Source organism: Frieseomelitta varia, unplaced genomic scaffold (genome assembly GCF_011392965.1).
Source record: "Frieseomelitta varia isolate USP_RPSP 00005682 unplaced genomic scaffold, Fvar_1.2 scaffold_288, whole genome shotgun sequence".
In the NCBI taxonomy this organism is placed as follows: domain Eukaryota; kingdom Metazoa; phylum Arthropoda; class Insecta; order Hymenoptera; family Apidae; genus Frieseomelitta; species Frieseomelitta varia.
In genome coordinates, this window is record NW_025110021.1 from 231444 (window position 1) to 250486 (window position 19043).

General features: G+C 37.1%; 1 protein-coding gene across 2 annotated transcripts; it reads left to right on the top strand.

Annotated features, from left to right (window-relative positions):
- The first annotated feature begins 449 nt into the window (after window positions 1-449).
- On the top strand, window positions 450-18425 carry LOC122529440 (calsyntenin-1). Of its 2 annotated transcripts, XR_006306811.1 has the most exons (5): window positions 450-1034; window positions 9903-10182; window positions 11060-11871; window positions 11958-17012; window positions 17046-18425. XR_006306811.1 is itself a non-coding variant. In XM_043655574.1 (4 exons), the coding sequence occupies exons 1-4, from the start codon at window positions 929-931 to the stop codon at window positions 13613-13615; spliced, it is 2856 nt and encodes a 951-aa protein (XP_043511509.1). In that variant the 5' UTR covers window positions 450-928; the 3' UTR covers window positions 13616-18425. The 2 variants fall into 2 exon arrangements, 1 of the variants encoding a protein (XP_043511509.1); XM_043655574.1 differs by having other exon boundaries at window positions 11958-18425.
- Window positions 18426-19043: the final 618 nt, after the last annotated feature.

Here is a 19043-nt window from a genome sequence, read left to right on the forward strand (position 1 = left end):
TAAGAAGGAAGTAATAGTTGATATTTTGCATATAAATGTAACTATACTTAAATATTACTATAGTTTAATGTATACTTGTTGCAACCATCTAGTCAAATCTAGTGTATTGTTATTAGAATATCACAAGTTTTAAAACAGCTTCAAACAAGGGGAAATGTTCATTTTATTAAATTCAATATTATTTTACTAGCAGTTAACATTTCAATTAATGTTTAAAAAATTAAAAAAACAAATATAATCTATTATTACAGTTTAAAATAGAAATACAAAATAGAATAAAGATACGAAAGATTGTTGCTCCTCATACATAAAAGAATTATTAATTAAATGTTACAAGTTTGTAATGCAATTAACGTGTACGACGCAATCAAATTTCCTCAAATTTATTTTCGTAGAAAATGGCGGAAGGACAAGCGCCTCTTGCGGCAATTACGTAAAGGTAAAGCGCGTGCCTCGTCGCTCAGTCTCGTCTGCAATACTCTCGATTCTCTCTCGTTGTTCGTATTGTGTCAATATTACGATAGAAGAAAAATTTGTTACATATACATCTCGGTGGAAACATTCGTATTTACAAGACCAGCGTAAAGCCTCGCAGCGTGAAATCGCGAGGCGCAAGGAAAAAAAAAGAAACTTCTTTTAGGGAATCCTAAATTTCTCGCGTGGCGGAAAGCCTGTCCCGATCTCGAGGCGAGAGTTGTGCCTCTGCCAGCGCCGACTGGCGGCGAGAATCGACACCAGTTTTTCTGGCGAATCGATATTCTGCTCAAATATTGACTTCGCGATTGTGCGTGGTGTCACAGGCGAGTCGTGCAGTAGACGGCGATGCTCTTTTAAAAAAGCGAGTTCCAAGCGAGTGTGACAAAGCCAAAGTGTTGCCGGCCGTATAATTGACAGTCGGAATATCCCGGAGGCAGGCGACAGGGGAAAAATGCTGCTGGCGGTTAGCACGGTGCTCCTCGGGTTGACCCTCGGTCTCTCCCACGCGAACATCTCGGCCCTCGACTCGACACCGAGCTCCTTCAACAATCATGGAGGTGATTTCATTTCTCTTTTCTCGTGCCCTACATTCGTACCATTTCCTCGATCGCTATCTCACCCGATCGAGATACTGCTCGCAAAAAATCGCTTTTTTTCTCCTTTTTCTTTCTTTTTTTCTGTTTTTATCCAATTTCGACGAAACACGCATCGCCCCGAGACGATGCGTCGCTGCGTCGAACCGAGTAAACTCACAGGTGCGATTGTTCTCTCGAGAGCACCTGCAGTCGCCGAGACTGTTATGGCGAATTCATCGACTGACCACCCGAGTAGTGTTGCGATACGTCTCTGAAACGGACAGACGTAACTACGGGAATAACGTAACTTTGCTTGAGCGAAGCGTTGCGATTTCGCGTACGACGGCATTAGTCACGTTTCGCGATAACAAAATAGACGTGAATCAGATCGCGGCCCTATGCGCGGCGAATGCTCGGGCTTGATTGAAGCTAGACAAACGGAGGTAACGTCGTTTTACGACGCTATCGGGCAGACACTACAAATCTCGCTCGTTATCTTCCCGTTTTTACGTAATGCATGGTATTTTGACGCTTGGCGAGATCGATTTTCGAGTATTCTATGCTAAGAAAACATGTTTGTAAATGAATTTGCTTGTTTGTCACTTGAATCTTTATTTTGGTATTTCGTTGTCTCTTTCTGTAGAAAAGAGTCTTAATACGAATTAATATATAATGTATATTATTTTGAGACGGTTGCTGATATTAACACGTGATGCATCTGTTACGAACAAAATTTCGTAAAATAATGTATTACAAATCGTGTCGCGATACGCCTCTTTTTTTCGTTTCGTCGCAAGCGAAGTTGATCTTTTAGCACTTTTATTACAGTTTGACGCTTCGAGCGATGTTAAATAATTTTCGTGCTGCGAAAATATTGCTTCTTGTAACGAAGCGACGTGTAATGTCCTCCTCTCGTCGGTATTTCGCAAAATATCTTGCGTAACAACGTCAGGTATTAATGAACTGTGTACGACAGTGTCCGATAAGGGGTCGGGTCCCTTAATTTTTTTCATGCTCGTTTTTTTCATTCAAGCTAATTGCCCGAAAGTTGTCTCGTGATTTACAACCACGGCTCTGCCCATACCTGAGAGTAATTAAAAACGATTCGATTCGTTTCACCCGTCTCTTGATCGATCGCGATTTGTGAAGATCGTTGTTCAATTTCGGGGAGGAATAAAATCCTATCCCCAGTCAAATCGAATCAAAATAAAGCTTTCGTTGAAGCGCGGACGTCCGATTCAACTCTATTACGCTCTTTGATATTATGCATACGTTAACGATAACGCCGATTTCTCTATTGATCGGTCGGTCAATTTGCAGAGAGGTTTTTGACATACTGTAGTATGTAACGTGTAATTACATATAGAGTGTTAAAAGAAATAAGGATCTGAGAGTTTATAGGGGCTTACAAAATGTACAAACTGTGCACGAAGAGTTGTTGAAAAATAATAATATACGAAATGTTAAAGAAGAATAGGGATTTCAAATTTTCCAGGTTGACAGAATTTACTAAGAAAGGAATAAAAAATGTTTCAATTTGGAATTTGAAATCAATTTTTTTTCAGAGGTCTATGGTCTGAAGAATATTTTGTATATTTAGTGATGCTTCTTTAAAAAAAGTCTTCTATGCATAAAAAAATTTAATATTTTCTTATTATCTTTTACTAATTAGTTTCATTATCATTAATCTTATTTGTGTTCGAAATTAATTAACACAGATAATCTTAATTGTAAATTTTCTAGCTAAGCAATATTTGTTATTCTTTATTACTTGCTTAATATTCAAAAGAATATACGAGAAATATTGAGAAAGATACAATTTTCAAAATAAAGAGAAGAAAATATCAGATATATTATCTTTTATAAAATTTCCCTGCATCCAACAGTACAGTTTTTAATTAAAAAAATTATATATATATTTAATTCTATATATTATTAATACAAGTATTAATATTGACTTCAAACTATTCAAGACATTAATGGAAAATTTAATATTTCAAATTTTGGAACATTTAAATATCCATAGTAAATAGTTACGAAGTATTTGTATTTCAGAACAGTATAACCTAGAATCTGTGTCGACTGAACGTCTCTTATTCCTCTTGATACTGCCAGCCCTTAAAGACTTCTCTTTTATCTTTCTTGAATTCAGCAGTAATTTAGTAAACACTGATACGTATAAATCGAAGTAATTTCAACTTCAAAGGGTACAATTTAAATCGAAAGTAAGAGAATCGTTTGATTGGGAATGCATTTAACTGCACTCTTGAAATATACCATTCGGATCGATTGGAGATGGTCACATACTCGGGGAAATACAGAATAATTCTAATTTTAGCAGTGTAAAATGGTATTATGTACCAAATGTGATTCATTTAAATATGATTTTTAAATACGATCGTCTCATATCTCAAACTATCCAAAAATCGAAAAACCGAAACTGAAGTAAATATTTCAAGGAACATGATAAATTATTTGGAAGCTTATATATAGATTTTGGAAAGCAACGCACTATTATAAGAAAGTATTATTTTCGTTTTAGCTGTGACTGCGCTCTTGCATGCATTATTGATATTTGCCAGTTTTAAAAGCTGTCTTCCTGACAGTTCAAGGTACGAAACGAGCGATAAAAATGTCATTAAAACTTTAGATCTTGCGCAGTCTGAACTAATGTCATTAGTTAAATTTTTTTTTAGTTACAAATTAAAAGTGGAAACTCGCTTGGTAATGAGTTTGTTAGCAAAACCAGTAGTTCCGTAAACGAATGTTACAAATAGCAGGCTAATTTATTATAAAATAAAATTGTAAGAACTATTTATACGTAACAGAAGTTTGCAACGTATAACTTGTGTCTTCTTTGCCAGTGATTTTTCTCGAAAATCTGAGTTAAAGTTCTACATGTAGAAATGTTTTCACATTATTTATGACTTTCGTATAGGATTGGGTGAAAAAAGATCGCGAGAGGCTAATCAACAAGCTGGACAATGTGACTCCTTGAACTTTTTATTCGGACGGCCCTTTGTTCTGAATCTTGGCGAGGCCCTCGAGATTTTTCTTTTTCGCCGAAGAATATTTTTAATTTGGAGAGAAGATATCAGAAAGTCGTTTTTTTTTAAATATGTCGTGTTGTTCTTCCTCGTTCCAGTTTCGCGCCGAAGGTTCATTCTTTTATTTTCTTTTTTTCTTCGAAGCATAAGAGAGGAGGGCGTGATCGGGGATCGAAAATATCTCGAAGACCCTTAGGCGCGCTTAACTGTATAAAATTTGGTCATCGTGAGAGCTTCTCGAATAATATTATCGTAGATTAAACGTGATTTATGCTTCTTTTTCGATCGCTGATAAGAATAACCGATTATTATATATTATACTAGTCGGGGGAATGGCGCCGGGGGTAGAATTAACATAATTGGTTCTGAAACCTCATTTGTTACAGCTAGTCTCTCTTCGTCGCAGCGTGCATTGAAATATGTTCATGTACTTAGGGGAAATTCATGCCAGGCTAATAGTCTAAAGTCTATATAATATTGTCGTATAGTATACGTAAATAATACCGAGAATAGTATCGAATTAGTTTCTCGAAATTTTATCTACTTGTTAAATTACGAGGAAGCCTTTGAAAAGGCTGCAGTTTGAATGCTTAAAATACTATCGAAAAAATGTACGCACTCATGTATTTTCGATATTATAAGCGCTTAATAACAAAATATCGTAAACGACCTTTTTGCAATAAAAAAAATACAAGCAATGTTCTGATATTCACGAAAAAGATAAATTTGTTACGCGATTGTTGTATTATTTGCTTCCATTTGCATTTTGATTTTATTTGCAAGAACTGTTTATTGCAGAACTCGCTATAATATTTGTACCTGTTGTATTATATTTTTCTGTTTATTAAATACTGCAATATGCGCGAGGAACTTTTGTCAGGAGTCGGGAAATTTCGTTAGGAACTCACAGGGAGGAAGATCACACCAGTGATTAATCACTGAAAGTTAGATTAACATTACCGACTATTAAATATTAAAAATCACAGTGTCATCGGTCGTTAATATTAAATTTAATCAATTCGCTGATCAACGAAAATCGAAAAATGACTTTCGACAAAAAAAAAAAAAAGGTGACCGCTGAATATCAATTAATATTATTTCCTTGGCACATGCCGTGTAAATTTTACCCAGATACGAACTATTTGCATCTGAAAGAGTGACTCTGGCCTCACAGCGGCAAGGTGCAAAGTGTCAAACTTTCTAGAAAGCAGCAGTGAACGTAGTTTCGTTCAATTTAAGACTTTGCCAACGACTCACGTGAAATGTTGCCGATTCCGATGCAACTTCGCAACTTGATGGAGAACCGAAAGATATTAGAGCCATGTTTACGAAATATTTCATTAACAAACTTCCCTTTGACTTTCTGTTTGTTTCCAGCGAGCTTAATGGTAATGCGCCTACAATTTTCCACATTTCTGTGATTTCAGTGCAACACGCTCTTTTCTTCCCCTCCGTTAATTCTTCCGTATTTCATGATATGATAACAAAGTAATTTACAATAAATTACGAAATTATTATTATTATTATCAGCGTTATAAATTGTACGCAGAGTCATTGTTGCGTCGTATAATTTATAATAACGATAACAACGTAGGCGATTTAACTTCATTCGCTTATTCAATATATTGAGGTCGTTCAGTGATTTCAATCGTGAATCATTCATCGAGCTTGTAAAGTTTTTTAGTTTGCATCATTTTATTCAAAACTAAATTCTTTGAATTATTTCACCGTCTGTCGTTCTTATAACTCTGCCGTACGTGATTCGTGTGTGAAGATAGAACTTCTTTAGAGAGTGAAAATGCTTCGACGTTTCCTCGAAACTGCACTTAACTTTATCAAGGGTCCGGGTTGATACAAAGTACTTTTACTAGATAACAGGCATTGCCTTTTGTACCATCCTCGTCGAGGTATTCGCGCTTACTTTTCGTTAACCAATCGTTAACCATTGCGATCGTACAAATATATCTAATAATGTGCACATATGTATATCGATAACGTAAATTAAATGGAAAGAGATTGCAAATGATATATGATCCTGTAACGTTAACCTTTAATGGATTAATATTGGCGAAATATTTTAATGGATTAATGTCACTTTGCGAAATCGAATAACCTGGTCGAAGTTAGAAATATTTATAACGAAATCGTGATTTTTGCTGCTTTTCGCCGTCCACGTAAACTCGTGAAATTAATCACCGTGAAACGTTGAAGTCATTACGCTTATAGTATATTTACGATAAATAGTATCGATTTTCCTTGAGCAGGTTATTCCATTTGAAAATCCCTCGTACCGTATATACGATTTACGACATAAACTCGTCTGGCAAAATGTAGTTACGTTCGAACGCTTCGACGCAATGTGAAAACTCTCTTGTAACAAGAAAGGGAGTGGCCAGATTCAAAATTGTAATTTTAAATGCCCTGTAATCATCGAATATAAACGAATATGCTATAAACGTAATTCGCGAGATTCGCGTACGAAGTAGTAATTTTACAACGAACGACGCGCGCGGAAATTTGAAATTTCATTTGCCGGGAGAGACGAAGTTCCGGTGTAGGTAGACAAATTTTGTCCCATGTTTTTAATTTAATTCTCGCCGACAATCATTACCGGAACGGTTGTCCCGCGGCCTCGTGTAATCCACTTTTACATTGAATTACGGGAACGGCTCGGAATGGAATTGGAATAACGGCCACGGGAAATATCTTCGGCGGTGAACACGTTAACCAACCGTTTTTAGCCTGAAATAGTAACTCTCATCTGTTGTTCGGGGGAACGATGTTAACGTGAAGCATCGATTCCTCACAGTGGAACACCTGTATGGTGGCGGAATAACAGTCGGGAATTGTTGTTCCACGATGGAAACAGAATTGAAACTTATCGGTTGTCAATGTGTTCCCGAGACTATTCATTGAATCCATTCTTTGATCCAATTTCCAATTGGAATATGTATGTGCACGCTGCTGTTCGACTAATCGATAATATTAACGTAGGAAACTGAGTGTCTCTGTATGTTTCTTTTGCCATGATGGGGGCTGCTTCTTTGTTTGAGGCGATAGGAGATGAAAAGTAACAATCGAAGGAAAAAATTGCTGAACATGTACTACACATTTCTACGTAGCGAAATATCTGTAGCTGGAGAAGAATAAATTAACGCGTTTTCTTTTTTTTTTTTTTGTTTTGCACAATTCTTAAACTATAATATTGGCGGTAACTTTTGTAATCATCCGTCGATTTATCATACTTCTGTTCTGTTCTGTTACATTCATCTTTCGAATTTTTTAAATGAATTTTTTGATGTTATTGGATATTATACTTGTGATTCTTTTCTTCTGTTTAATAATGCGAGAAATGTGAAATTTTGAAATAGCGAGTTGTTTTTGTTGCAATTGTAGTGGATTTTGATTCGTAAAAGTCTTTTTATGCGTGTAACTTTGCTCGAATAGAATGGCCAGTCAATAAACTGCAATATGAAGAATTCATAATTTACGTTTACTTGCATTATAAATAACGGAAATGCTCCAAACATCTTTGTAATTATGTGTCTCGTGATACAATTTGTAATAACGTAGATGATGTGCTACAAATGATGTTGATATAAAGAGGATATAAAGTAAAATCAAACGAGTTGTTCATTTCGTTTGAAGGTATGCATCTTCAAACGAAGACAATTATGCATGGAATTTTGAAGTATTTGACTTTTAGTAATTCACGAGCCCCGACTTTTACCATGCAAATGGATATCGCGGTTCCATCAAAGCCCCGAATTGAAAAATCGTCAAACCTTATTTGGTTTTTCCAACGGTTCGCGTCGAAACTATCTCTGAAAATCAAGAATTTAGGTTGCGTCCTCGTGCGAGTGCTCTGATCGTTTTTAACAGAACGATAAAATAAAAATGAAGGCTACACTGAAAATTGTATGTCACGTTTTTCATTTTATATGAGAGAGCAATTTTTAAATTTAATACATTGTTAATCAATCGTGAATTAAAGTTAACTTATCGCTTGATTTTTTGGCATTAAATTTAGCTCCTCGAATGTTTGAAGAAAAAACTGAATATAGCCTAATTTGCAACTACTAATAAACGCGTTTTTATTAATCGAATACTGTTTCTCCAGGGATTTTTCTTGAATGTTTAAAAAATATCAGTAACTTAACACAATATAATCTGACGGAGTATATAAGTATATAAATAAATTAGATTATTTTCTGTTAATTTTTATTAATATTTTCTTCAAAGATTCGAGAAAATAGATACTAACTCCAAAATCAAACGAAAAGTTATATACATGTCGTAGTATTATAAAACCTAACATTATAATGTATCTCTTTCTTTTTCATATTCCGAAGCAAATAATTTTTTATTAGATTTTTCATTTATCGTGTGTTTCAGCTTTTTTTTTTTAGCAATTATTTTGCTGTAAAATATATCTACAATCTTTTTTTTTAGCTACGTCAATGATCAACATCAAAATCAGTGAATCAATGCAAATTAACTATACGTGTATCTTTTTCACCAAGATCTTCAAACAGTATTTCAACTACGTTTCAACAATAATTTCTCGATTTAACGAGCGCTTGTAATAAATAAGTAGCACGGGTCAGAGGTTCATTAAAGGGAAAGAAAACGAACATTAGTTACCATTAATTAGTATTTGTGAAATAATGACCTACTTGCCGTAAGCATGGGTGAATTATTAATCTCTTCTCGTTGGTTCTAATAACGTTAAATAACGAACATTCTTTACAGAGCGCGTGTACAATGATTTAAAATAACTGGCAGTGTTCTTTTTTCTTAAATTAACGCGAAATTTTAATTAATGCATCTTGTATTGTTCGAGTTTCGAGATGTTCTCGTTTCTCCACGCTACGAAGCTTCCGGTCTATTTCTATAAATTCTCATTTCTTTTCTCTCTCTCTCTCTCTCTTTTTTTTTCTTTTTGACAAGCTCGCCGACAAAACAATTCCCAGGGATTAAATTGCGAAATTAAGAGTAGGAGAGAGGGTGAGGGAGATTTGTGGTATTTTAAATTTGAAAACAAAATAAAAAAAAAAAAAGAGGAACGAAAGCCACGCTTCGATAACATTGAACATTTTATCGCGATGCAATAACATCGCGTATGAGCATTAACACGCCGAAATTTTTGCTACGATTAATTTGATACAACCACCGCGATATTGTGAGAAACCAGAAAATTATTTTCAAACAAAAACGTTTTCCGCGTACAGAAGTTAAAATATTATTTGAAATGCGTTTACATTCAAAATTCAGAATTGCATGTTGCAATACAATATTTTTTAATAATTGCCCGTGGTATTGAAATATCCAATAATAATTGCAAAAGATTGGAATATCTGGGATCAAATGAATTGCAATGAATCGAAAGGAATTTTGATAAAGATACGGTATATTAAATATGCTAATATAATTATGACACAAGGTAATTTTAATAGTCACATTAACATAATTATAATATAATATAATACATGTTTAATAATCATATCAAAGGAATTGCGATAATCAAGTGATTAAAAACTTTCGTAAATCTCTACGAAGTACATGCCTGCTCTAAATACCCCGTAGCTTCTTCGTACATTCTCAGATTTGTTTTGAACTTTGCCAATATAATCACGACATTCAGGCTTCATTACGGTGTTAATAAAACTTCAAAATGTTTCCCATAACACGCGTAATACATTCGTGAGAGAGTTCCTGCAAGTTTGTGCGAGCTACTTTGATCATTTTTTTTTTTTTTTTTTTAAGTCTGTTTAAATCACGTCTTTCTTGTCTCTGTCCTCAGCTCCACGATTGGATTTGGACAGCCCGGAAAGCGGATACCACGGCCTGGTAAAGGAAAATGAAACCCTGGTCGAGGTCACGCCACAGATCCGAGCCATAGGTGCAAAAGTCTGCTCCTTCCGTATCGCGAACAAACACCATGGCGAGGCGCCCTTCGAGATCGTTTTGAAAGAGAAAGGAATGGCAGAGCTGAGGGCACTGCGAGTTCTAAACTGCGAGAAACGGCGTAACTACAAGTTTGATATCGAGGCTGTTGGCTGCAACGGATCGCTATCGGAAAAGTACGAACTGCATTGAATAAAGCTGACCATCTCGCCATCGCCGTAAACTTCGTTTTTATCTCTCTATCGAGGCTGATACGCTGGCGAACGTGTACACGTTATATTGAACGTGATACGTGAACAAATAGATTAGTTCGATTAAACATGAATTTTTGTTCATTTCGAGACTGCTGCACAATAACGAGCTATTTTGTAATTTGCGATATTGACGTTTCATTTGATATCGCAGTTCGCTTCAACGGCTCGACATTGGAAATGAAGTCGCGTGGAATTCTATTATTTTGCGTTTCTGTTATTTTGAAATACAGATAGATTTAATGCGAACGTTTGTGCTACCTTCTGCTATTTCTGAACTGCAACAGTTTCCTGTGTTCTATTTTCTCTTCTATATGTCTTCGCCTATCTTCATTTACGCTTCTTCCGTTATATACTTTCGAGTCCTCAGAATTACTGTTCTCGCAAAGAGAATTAAACATAACATTTGTAGTAACACATTTAGTTTTTAGGTGTGATTATAATTGTCTTGTTTGTATGTTTGATCATATTATTTGATCGATTTTGTTATTGTTTGCACATTGAGCCATTGAATTTTAAATTATTTTTATAATTAAAAGTTGAGTTTCGTTCATCTCAAGAACAGAGATATTGGGACGTTTGATAAAATTTAGTAGTTTATAACACCATCTGAGATCTGTCCAATTCTGACAAACTCTTGCAATAGTAATATGAAGATAAAGATAAAGTTATAAAGAATTACAGTCACGAGTACATAATATTACATATTAATATATTAAATAACTATATAACAAGAATTTTTCAAAAAAAAAAGATCATTTACATCGAGCAGCATTAAAGAATTATTTTAATGTTATTTTAGCGCCACGGTGCATATTACCGTGGTGGACGTGAACGAGTATGCACCACAGTTTCTGCAGCCGGCCTATGTCAGCACCGTGGACGAAGGTCGCCTATACGAAGAAGTTGTCCGCGTCGAAGCATCCGACAGAGATTGTACCCCAAAATTCGGTGATGTATGCAAGTATGAGATTTTAACAGCCGACCAGCCTTTCATCATCGACAATGAGGGTGCGATACGCAATACCGAACCGTTGGATTACGAGCGATCCCATAACTATATCCTGAGCGTGGTAGCGTACGACTGTGGCATGAAACAATCTGCACCTGCTATGGTCACCGTTAAAGTCAATCGTGTATGCGCGCCTGGCTGGAGAGGAATTCCAGAGAGGGTTGACTACGCCGCCGGAGTAGGTTCTCAACCGTTGCTTCCATCCGCCAGGCTGGACCTTTGCGATGCACCCTGTATATTACGCAACGTTCGAGCCACCTTGACACTCGCTACGGACCATATAGGGAAAGGTTGCGACCGTGACACGTACGGTGTGCGCAGCCAACGTAAATTATGCGGCGCATCGCGCGATAGCGTAGACTTGTTGCCAACTCCTGGGCCTACCACTTCCTGGACTGCATCCTTATCTCGAGACGAGGGCAGGGAAGCGGACGAGATCTTCGAGTTCGACGGCGTTGATTCCGCCGCTATTGTACCTAACGATGTGCTCGAGCACACTCTGGCACAGAAATTCACGATCGGAGTTTGGGTGAAGCATCGTCCTCGGCCAAGACAAGATCCTCACGTTAAGGAACACATCTTGTGCGCCGCTGACGATCACAGTAAGCTTTCTCGTTAATTGTTCGCTTTGAAAAATGCACGTTCACGCGCGGCATTGTTAAACGATGTATTGTGTTTGATTTTGCAGAGATGAATAGACATCATTACGCCCTGTTTATCAGAAACTGCAGACTGATTTTGCTACTTAGGCGCGATTTCTCTGAGGGCGATCCTAATATCTTCCGGCCTGCCGAGTGGCGTTGGAAACTTACCCAAGTGTGCGACGATAAGTGGCATCATTATGCCGTTCAGGTCGACTTCCCCCACGTGACTTTGTTCGTTGACGGAGAGGAATGGCACACAGACGAGAAGAATCCCGAGGTGATCGACGATTGGCCGCTTCATCCTGCGAAGGGTGTTAACACGACCCTTGTTGTTGGCGCGTGCTGGCAGGGTTCCGACAACAAAACGAAACATCACTTCCGCGGCTATCTGGCTGGACTGTCCGTTTTAGTTGGACGAAACGAGAAACCGGACGTGTTGTCCTGCTTGCGCCGTTGCCAGGAAGGTATCCACGTGCCGTCGATGGACCTGCTTCAACCGGGAACTCAGTTGCTCACCAATTGCGATCTAACAGAGGTACGAATTGACGGTGACAATCGCACTAACGTCGAGACGCTTCTCCGTCGTATCGGTTATTCCAACTCGAGACGATTCCCCACACCGGGCCGCCGTAATTTCCGTTTAGAGACGACGATTGTCTGCGAAGGTAGCGAGAACAATCCGCTCCCTGTACCAACCGTTCAGTCGTACGTCACTGTTCTACCACCGCCTCGTCCGGGTATAACTGTCAACGGGACCGGCTACGTGGCCAGGGAATACGCAGATTTTCGTCTAGGTGTGCGCGTATTCCCGGACACTCGCGTCACTGCCGGATCCGCTGCCAGATTAGACGCATGCGCGGTCAGTGTTTATCCGAGCCTTAATCCCGACCACGAGAGCTTAGGTTTGCCAGGCGATGCTCTGCGTAGATTCCGTTCGATCACCGCGCGCGTAGATCGCGATGGTGTCGTTCTCTCAGGCGCCGACACACCGTACAACTATCAACAATTGATACGTCTGATCATGTACACGAACCGGAAGCCAGCTTACTATCTCGATCGCGTATTCAAGCTGACCTGCTCCGAGCTTAGCGGCCGATTCGCGAGCAACGAGTACGTGCAGACCCTCGCCGTCATTCATCCGAAAGAAAAGACCACTGCTCTTCCTCATTCCACACCCGACGAGCCGCCAATCGCCAGAATTCTCGAACCGGCACCCGGACACGCGCAATTGTCACCTCATCACGCAGATTTGCCGGAGGAGTACGCGACAGCCGCGCTTCGCGAAGGTAACAGAAGCATCGGAGGCGCGAGCGGCAGCCACGCAGTCACGATTGTCGCAGCCGCTTGCATTTGTTTCTTGCTGTTAATGGCGGTGGTCGGGGCGGCAAGAGTGAGAGGAGCCGCGAAGAGACGACCATCGGCCGGGGACGAGTTGGCTGCCGAAACCGAAATGGCTTGGGACGATTCTGCATTGGCTATTACCGTGAATCCCATGGAGAGGCTCACAGAGCACGATCCTCATCACCAGAGTCAGAGAGACGAAGACATCGACGATTCGGGAAGTTCGGACTCGGAAGATGGATCGTACAGAGATGACGACTTGGACAGTTCCGATTGCGAGAACGACTGCGAATTGAGCAACGGCCGACATCGCCGTCACAATTCACCTCATGATTTGGAATGGGATCATCGTGATGTTTAAATTACTAATCCCTCTCTGCATTCGCCATCCCCTTTCTTCATATGGCGATTAAGTGGAGTACTAACTCGTATTGTTTCTCATTAATTCCCTTTTTCAAACGATCATTATTATTTCTTTTCTTATGACGCTTCGTAATGCACGTCTATACTTGTTATCCAATATAGCGAGCTTTGACAACTTTATGAAACTATTCTGATATTCACAGTGTTCACAATATTCACTCGAGACTTGTCCATCTTTCGAAACAACACATTGGTATTTTTCGGTAACTGATCCGATACTCCTATACATAAATACGCGAGCGTCGTATTATATCCGTCCCCATAGATGAAGGCATATTGGTATCGTGAAATGTTAATACATCAATTAGTTAGTACTCACCTTAAAAGCCAGCAAAATTTGTAAGAGAGTGCGGGACGCTTTATCGAATAGTTGGACTCTTTCTAACTACAACACGTCACTGATGTTTGTAGACGTGGAAAGATACACGTGAAGGATACTTAAGTTTACTGGGAAGTTCTCGGTAAATATTGGAAGCAATTAATTTATATTTGACACTCATTACTTCTAATGATTAATATTATTATTAATATTAATATTATTATTATTATTATTATTATTATTATTATTACTATCGCGACTATTATCATTATTACCATTATTATTTTTATTATCCAATAGTGATAGGACGAGGGAACTTTTTTATACTCTTAATTATCTTCTCCTTCTTTTATTCTATTTTTATTCTATTCCACTATTACTTGTTAAAAATGTTTACTAATGCTAAACATGATATATTATAATGCTGCTATTATATTCGATTATAATTTTCCTTTGATATACAGGACAGCCCGATGACGTAATCTGACTGTTATCTAATTGAACGTATTAACTCTTCCTTATTTCCGACTTGAACTTTTTCATACGACGTTTGATCTCATAAGTATATACATATATACACATCTATATATTTTTTTCATAACAATCGAGTCTTTCATATTCGACTAAACTAAGTATTTAAAAATCGTGGATGCCCATTTTATTATTAGCATGCTATCAATGAGAATGAACAATAAAAAAAAAATTATATATATATATATAATACATACATATATATATTTCTAATCGGTAGCACGTAAAATCGGGCTGAGCCTAGGCCATCGTATGATACTTGCCCAATTTTCCACTTTATTTTTAAGTGAAAAAAGAAAGAAAAAAGATAAACCTCTAATATAATTTGCACAATGTTCCTTCCTAATCAATCTACAAAAGAAAAAGAAAAAAAAGAAAAAAAAAAAAAAAGAAAAAAACTCTTAGCTCTTAGTAAGGACATTGCCGCGCATCTTATAATAGTGCTTCACCATTAAGTACGGTATAATATCATATCCGTATACATGTGTGCGCATGCATATAGATTTGTATGCAAGTTCATCGCGTATACAGACTGTATGAAGTACACGTGTATGTGCATGAAGGGAGAAAAAGAGGCGAAAAAGGGACACATGTGTACTTACATATACATACAGCGTCCGATCATTATTCTGTGGTGAGGAGCGCCGTTTCGCATGGACGAGACAATTTATCCTTTGTGGGAGGAGGAGAATAATGCGCAGCGATTCGACCAGCAAGAGGGTATCGTTTGTTATTTTTTAAAAGGATTATCGTGCAATCGTACTCGTTTCATAGGGAAACTAATTTTTATGTGCCTTTACGCGACTAGTATGTTGAATTCTACTCTATATTTTAATAGCGAACACTCGAACTGATTTCCTATCAGTATATCTCTCGCATGTTAGACGTACCGCTCGAGAACGTCTCTCGGAAGCAAACTGCTCTACTGTTGTTGTATTTTAAAACATTAACTGTTATAACGGCATAGGTGTTAAGGGACAGACGCATAGAAAAAGTATCGGCCGTTCGTTGATAATGCGAATCTGTCGGGTTCACCACAGAGAAAGAGAATCACGTACGAGTCGTGGGATGTCGGAATCGGACTGTCAAGCGGAAAAGCGTATATTCTGTTGTTTGCGATGGTGAACAAACACGGTTCGTTTATCATTGAACATACGCCACGTACGTGCAATGATCCGCAGGGTATTAATTATCGACGAATGATCTCGTAAATGACTGCGCATTGATACTCGCTACGAAGTAATGAAAGGATCTTGCGTATGTATTTGTGTATTTAGAGTTATACCGATCGATCGAATATTTAGTACTGAAAGTTTGTGTACGGATATCTATATTCATAGAAACTATATGAACAATTTATTTTTCCAACGAGCATATCATATCATTTTTATAAGAGATTTGTCAGAAGTTTAAAAACTTTTCGTAAAGAGCTCCTACATAGCAATCGTGACGTTACTTGCCATAATCGCGACTTGGTTTCTCTCATTTTTTTCTGTTTTTAATTTCATTTTCCTTGATTGCGCTTCACTTTTGTCACGTTCGGATAAAGATACGCGCGTCATCTTTCTGCATTTATTTCGTTTCGAAAGCTTTGATCGAGAAAGAACAAAATGACGCGTCGATTAAAATATTCAAAATATCGGGGACGTAAAAAAATTAAAAAAAAAAAAAAAGAAAGAAAAAGTTGAGGAAAGAAGAACAGTAATGGTTGATGAAAACGAAGCGCAAATAAAAAGTAATACTGTTGCTATTCGTTTTAATTTCTTTTTTTTTTTTTTTTTTCGTTTTGTTTTAAGAGCGTACATGCGACACACGTGTATGCGCACTTCAAATTTCCGCGCGAATAGACCAACCATCATGCTCTCTCTATTCTAAATTTTAAGTCTCTCATCTGATTTACAATTTCAGTTTGTAGTTCTTGGAAAAGCTTGTGTTATTCACAAGGATATCAATCTAAACGTATTTCACACTTATACACGACGTAATATTCGGGAAAAGATAATTCTATCGGAAGGAGAATGAATTTCCTCTCTTTTTATGGGATTATACATTCTTTATATACACGAACACACACACGTCGAAGATCATGGGATTTATCGTGAACCATAAGAAAAAAGAAAAAAAAAAGAAAAAAAGATTCGATTCCTTCTTCGATCGCACAACACAACGCCCTACAGGCCCTTTTCTTGAATCTTTTACACGGCGTAAGCATAAAGGAAAAAAAAGAGAGAAAAAAAAGAAATCAGACAACTGCACAAAAGAGTAAAAGTGCTGACTTTCGGAGCGATCTGAGGAGCGCGAGAATTCGAATCGAGGTGCATTTTGTACCGGTGGTCGTTTTCGACGAAGAGTGTCCGTCGACGATTGGAGTACAGGAAGGGAGCATTCTTTTGTTACCCGGTCTAACGAGCCATTTAGAGCAAGATGATGCGTATGTTTATATCAGAAAGACTCGTTTTTCTCGGCTGCCAGTGAAGGGAGATCTGTGAGAAAGAGAGAGAGAGAGAGAGAGAGAGAGAGAGAGAGAACGACATCATTGCAACCTAACTAGGCGTATAAAACGCCTGCTCTAAAGATGTACTTAATTATATTAATTATATGGAGAATGAGGGGGGAAAAAGTGAAAAGGAAAAGAATGGAACTACGCAGAACAAAAACCAACTAGATGATACTATTATATAATATATATTATACATAAAAATATATCTAAGCTGTTTGCAAATGATGATTTAAGAGATGAGAAGAAAAAGAAAGAGAGAGAGAGAAAGAAAAACAGAGAAAAGAAGGTATGAATTTGTAATGTACTATTGTATTTTGTAGGCAGCTAGTGTACGTATACATATGCACATGTATCCGTGTATGTATGTTTACGTATATAAATATACATACTCTTCGACATTTACACGTACCGTTCGCCTAAATAGTCTGCAGAATATTTTCAATTCAACATCGGTCCAAGCTGAAACAATTCAGGAGTATACCGTTCGCGATCGTATGAATCAAGTATGTCACTTTGAAGCCGCGAATCTTTGTGTTCCTGAATAGTGAAACGCTTGATCCGAATTTGTTAGAGCACTTGGGCGCACGGCAGAATACACACGCTCTCGCCTCTAATTCGTATACAAACGTTAAGTACTGTATACCCTCGATGAAAGAAGGGGAGAAAAGAAGGCCACAGAAATTATGCGTGCGTTGATACGTGTCCGTCACGTAATTGAAATACTTCAACGTTCAGTAAAATGCAGAAAAGGAAAAAAAAGAAAGAAAGAAAGAAAGAAATAAAATAATACCAATCCTACGGAGACGTTGTAATGATTTAAATAATCAACTATACCGACTATATAGCTAGGCCGTAAGCGAACACATTACGGACCGACTAAATTCCCTCCCGTCGCAGATTGATTGTGTGTTAACTAATAAGATTAAGTAACGATATAGTACCGTTAAGGAATTTAATTATTAATACTGATACTATCTGTACGCTAAGCACAGTTTCAAAGTCATTAAGCGACGTGAAGTGGCGAGAAAGGATTGCAACACGAGTTTTAATTTAAACATGTGACACACTGAGTTACTCGGCGCGTCTGCACACGACGCACAGAAACGTCAAATTACCTTGTTATCCTGCAACTGAAAATCGTTCGACAAGAGAAATATTAGCAATAGTACTGTACACGAGGAAACATGCACACGTGCATATATACATACACACGTACATACACACAAACACACACATCATATACATTCACACGTGGACAACACACAGGCAGAGACACACACGCGGCCGCATATACACGCTGCACAGGCTAGGAAAATGAAATACTATCTATAACGACATATTATAAATAATATTAAGACGTCAACTGTATTTGTTTAATAAAGATGTACATTCGAAAAATGGATGAACTAACTTTACAGCCGAAAGGATCTATTGGAATTCAAGTATGTGTATTTGTTCAATATCAACTTTATTTTTCATATATTTTTATATACATTGTGTTACACATTTATTTTGTTTCAGTGTGATTGAAATTGATAATTAAAATCTATCTATAAAATATTGGAAAAATTTGATATATTTTAATATGTCCTGTAGGCTGAAAGATAGTTAATATTAATTTCTCCCTTGTAATAAACAAGAATGTTAATCTAATAGTAGTTATTTACTTTTTATTACATATATTTGTTTCAGTATTCTTTAAAATGTTACATATAACTTGATACATATATGTATGTACCCATAGGTAACTTAATTATTTTTACAATATATTTAGGTATTTTTTGGATTATTATTGTTTAGTTAGGTCTAATTTTTACAAGTCATTCTCATTCTCTATCTTTTAAATTAAATATTTAATAAAATAAAAACACACTCTTTATAAATATCAGAATTCTTTATTTTAGTATATGTATATGTATATGTATATGTATATGTATATGTATATATATATATATATATATATATATATATATATATATATATATTATTAAATTAAAATCATTTTCAACATTAACA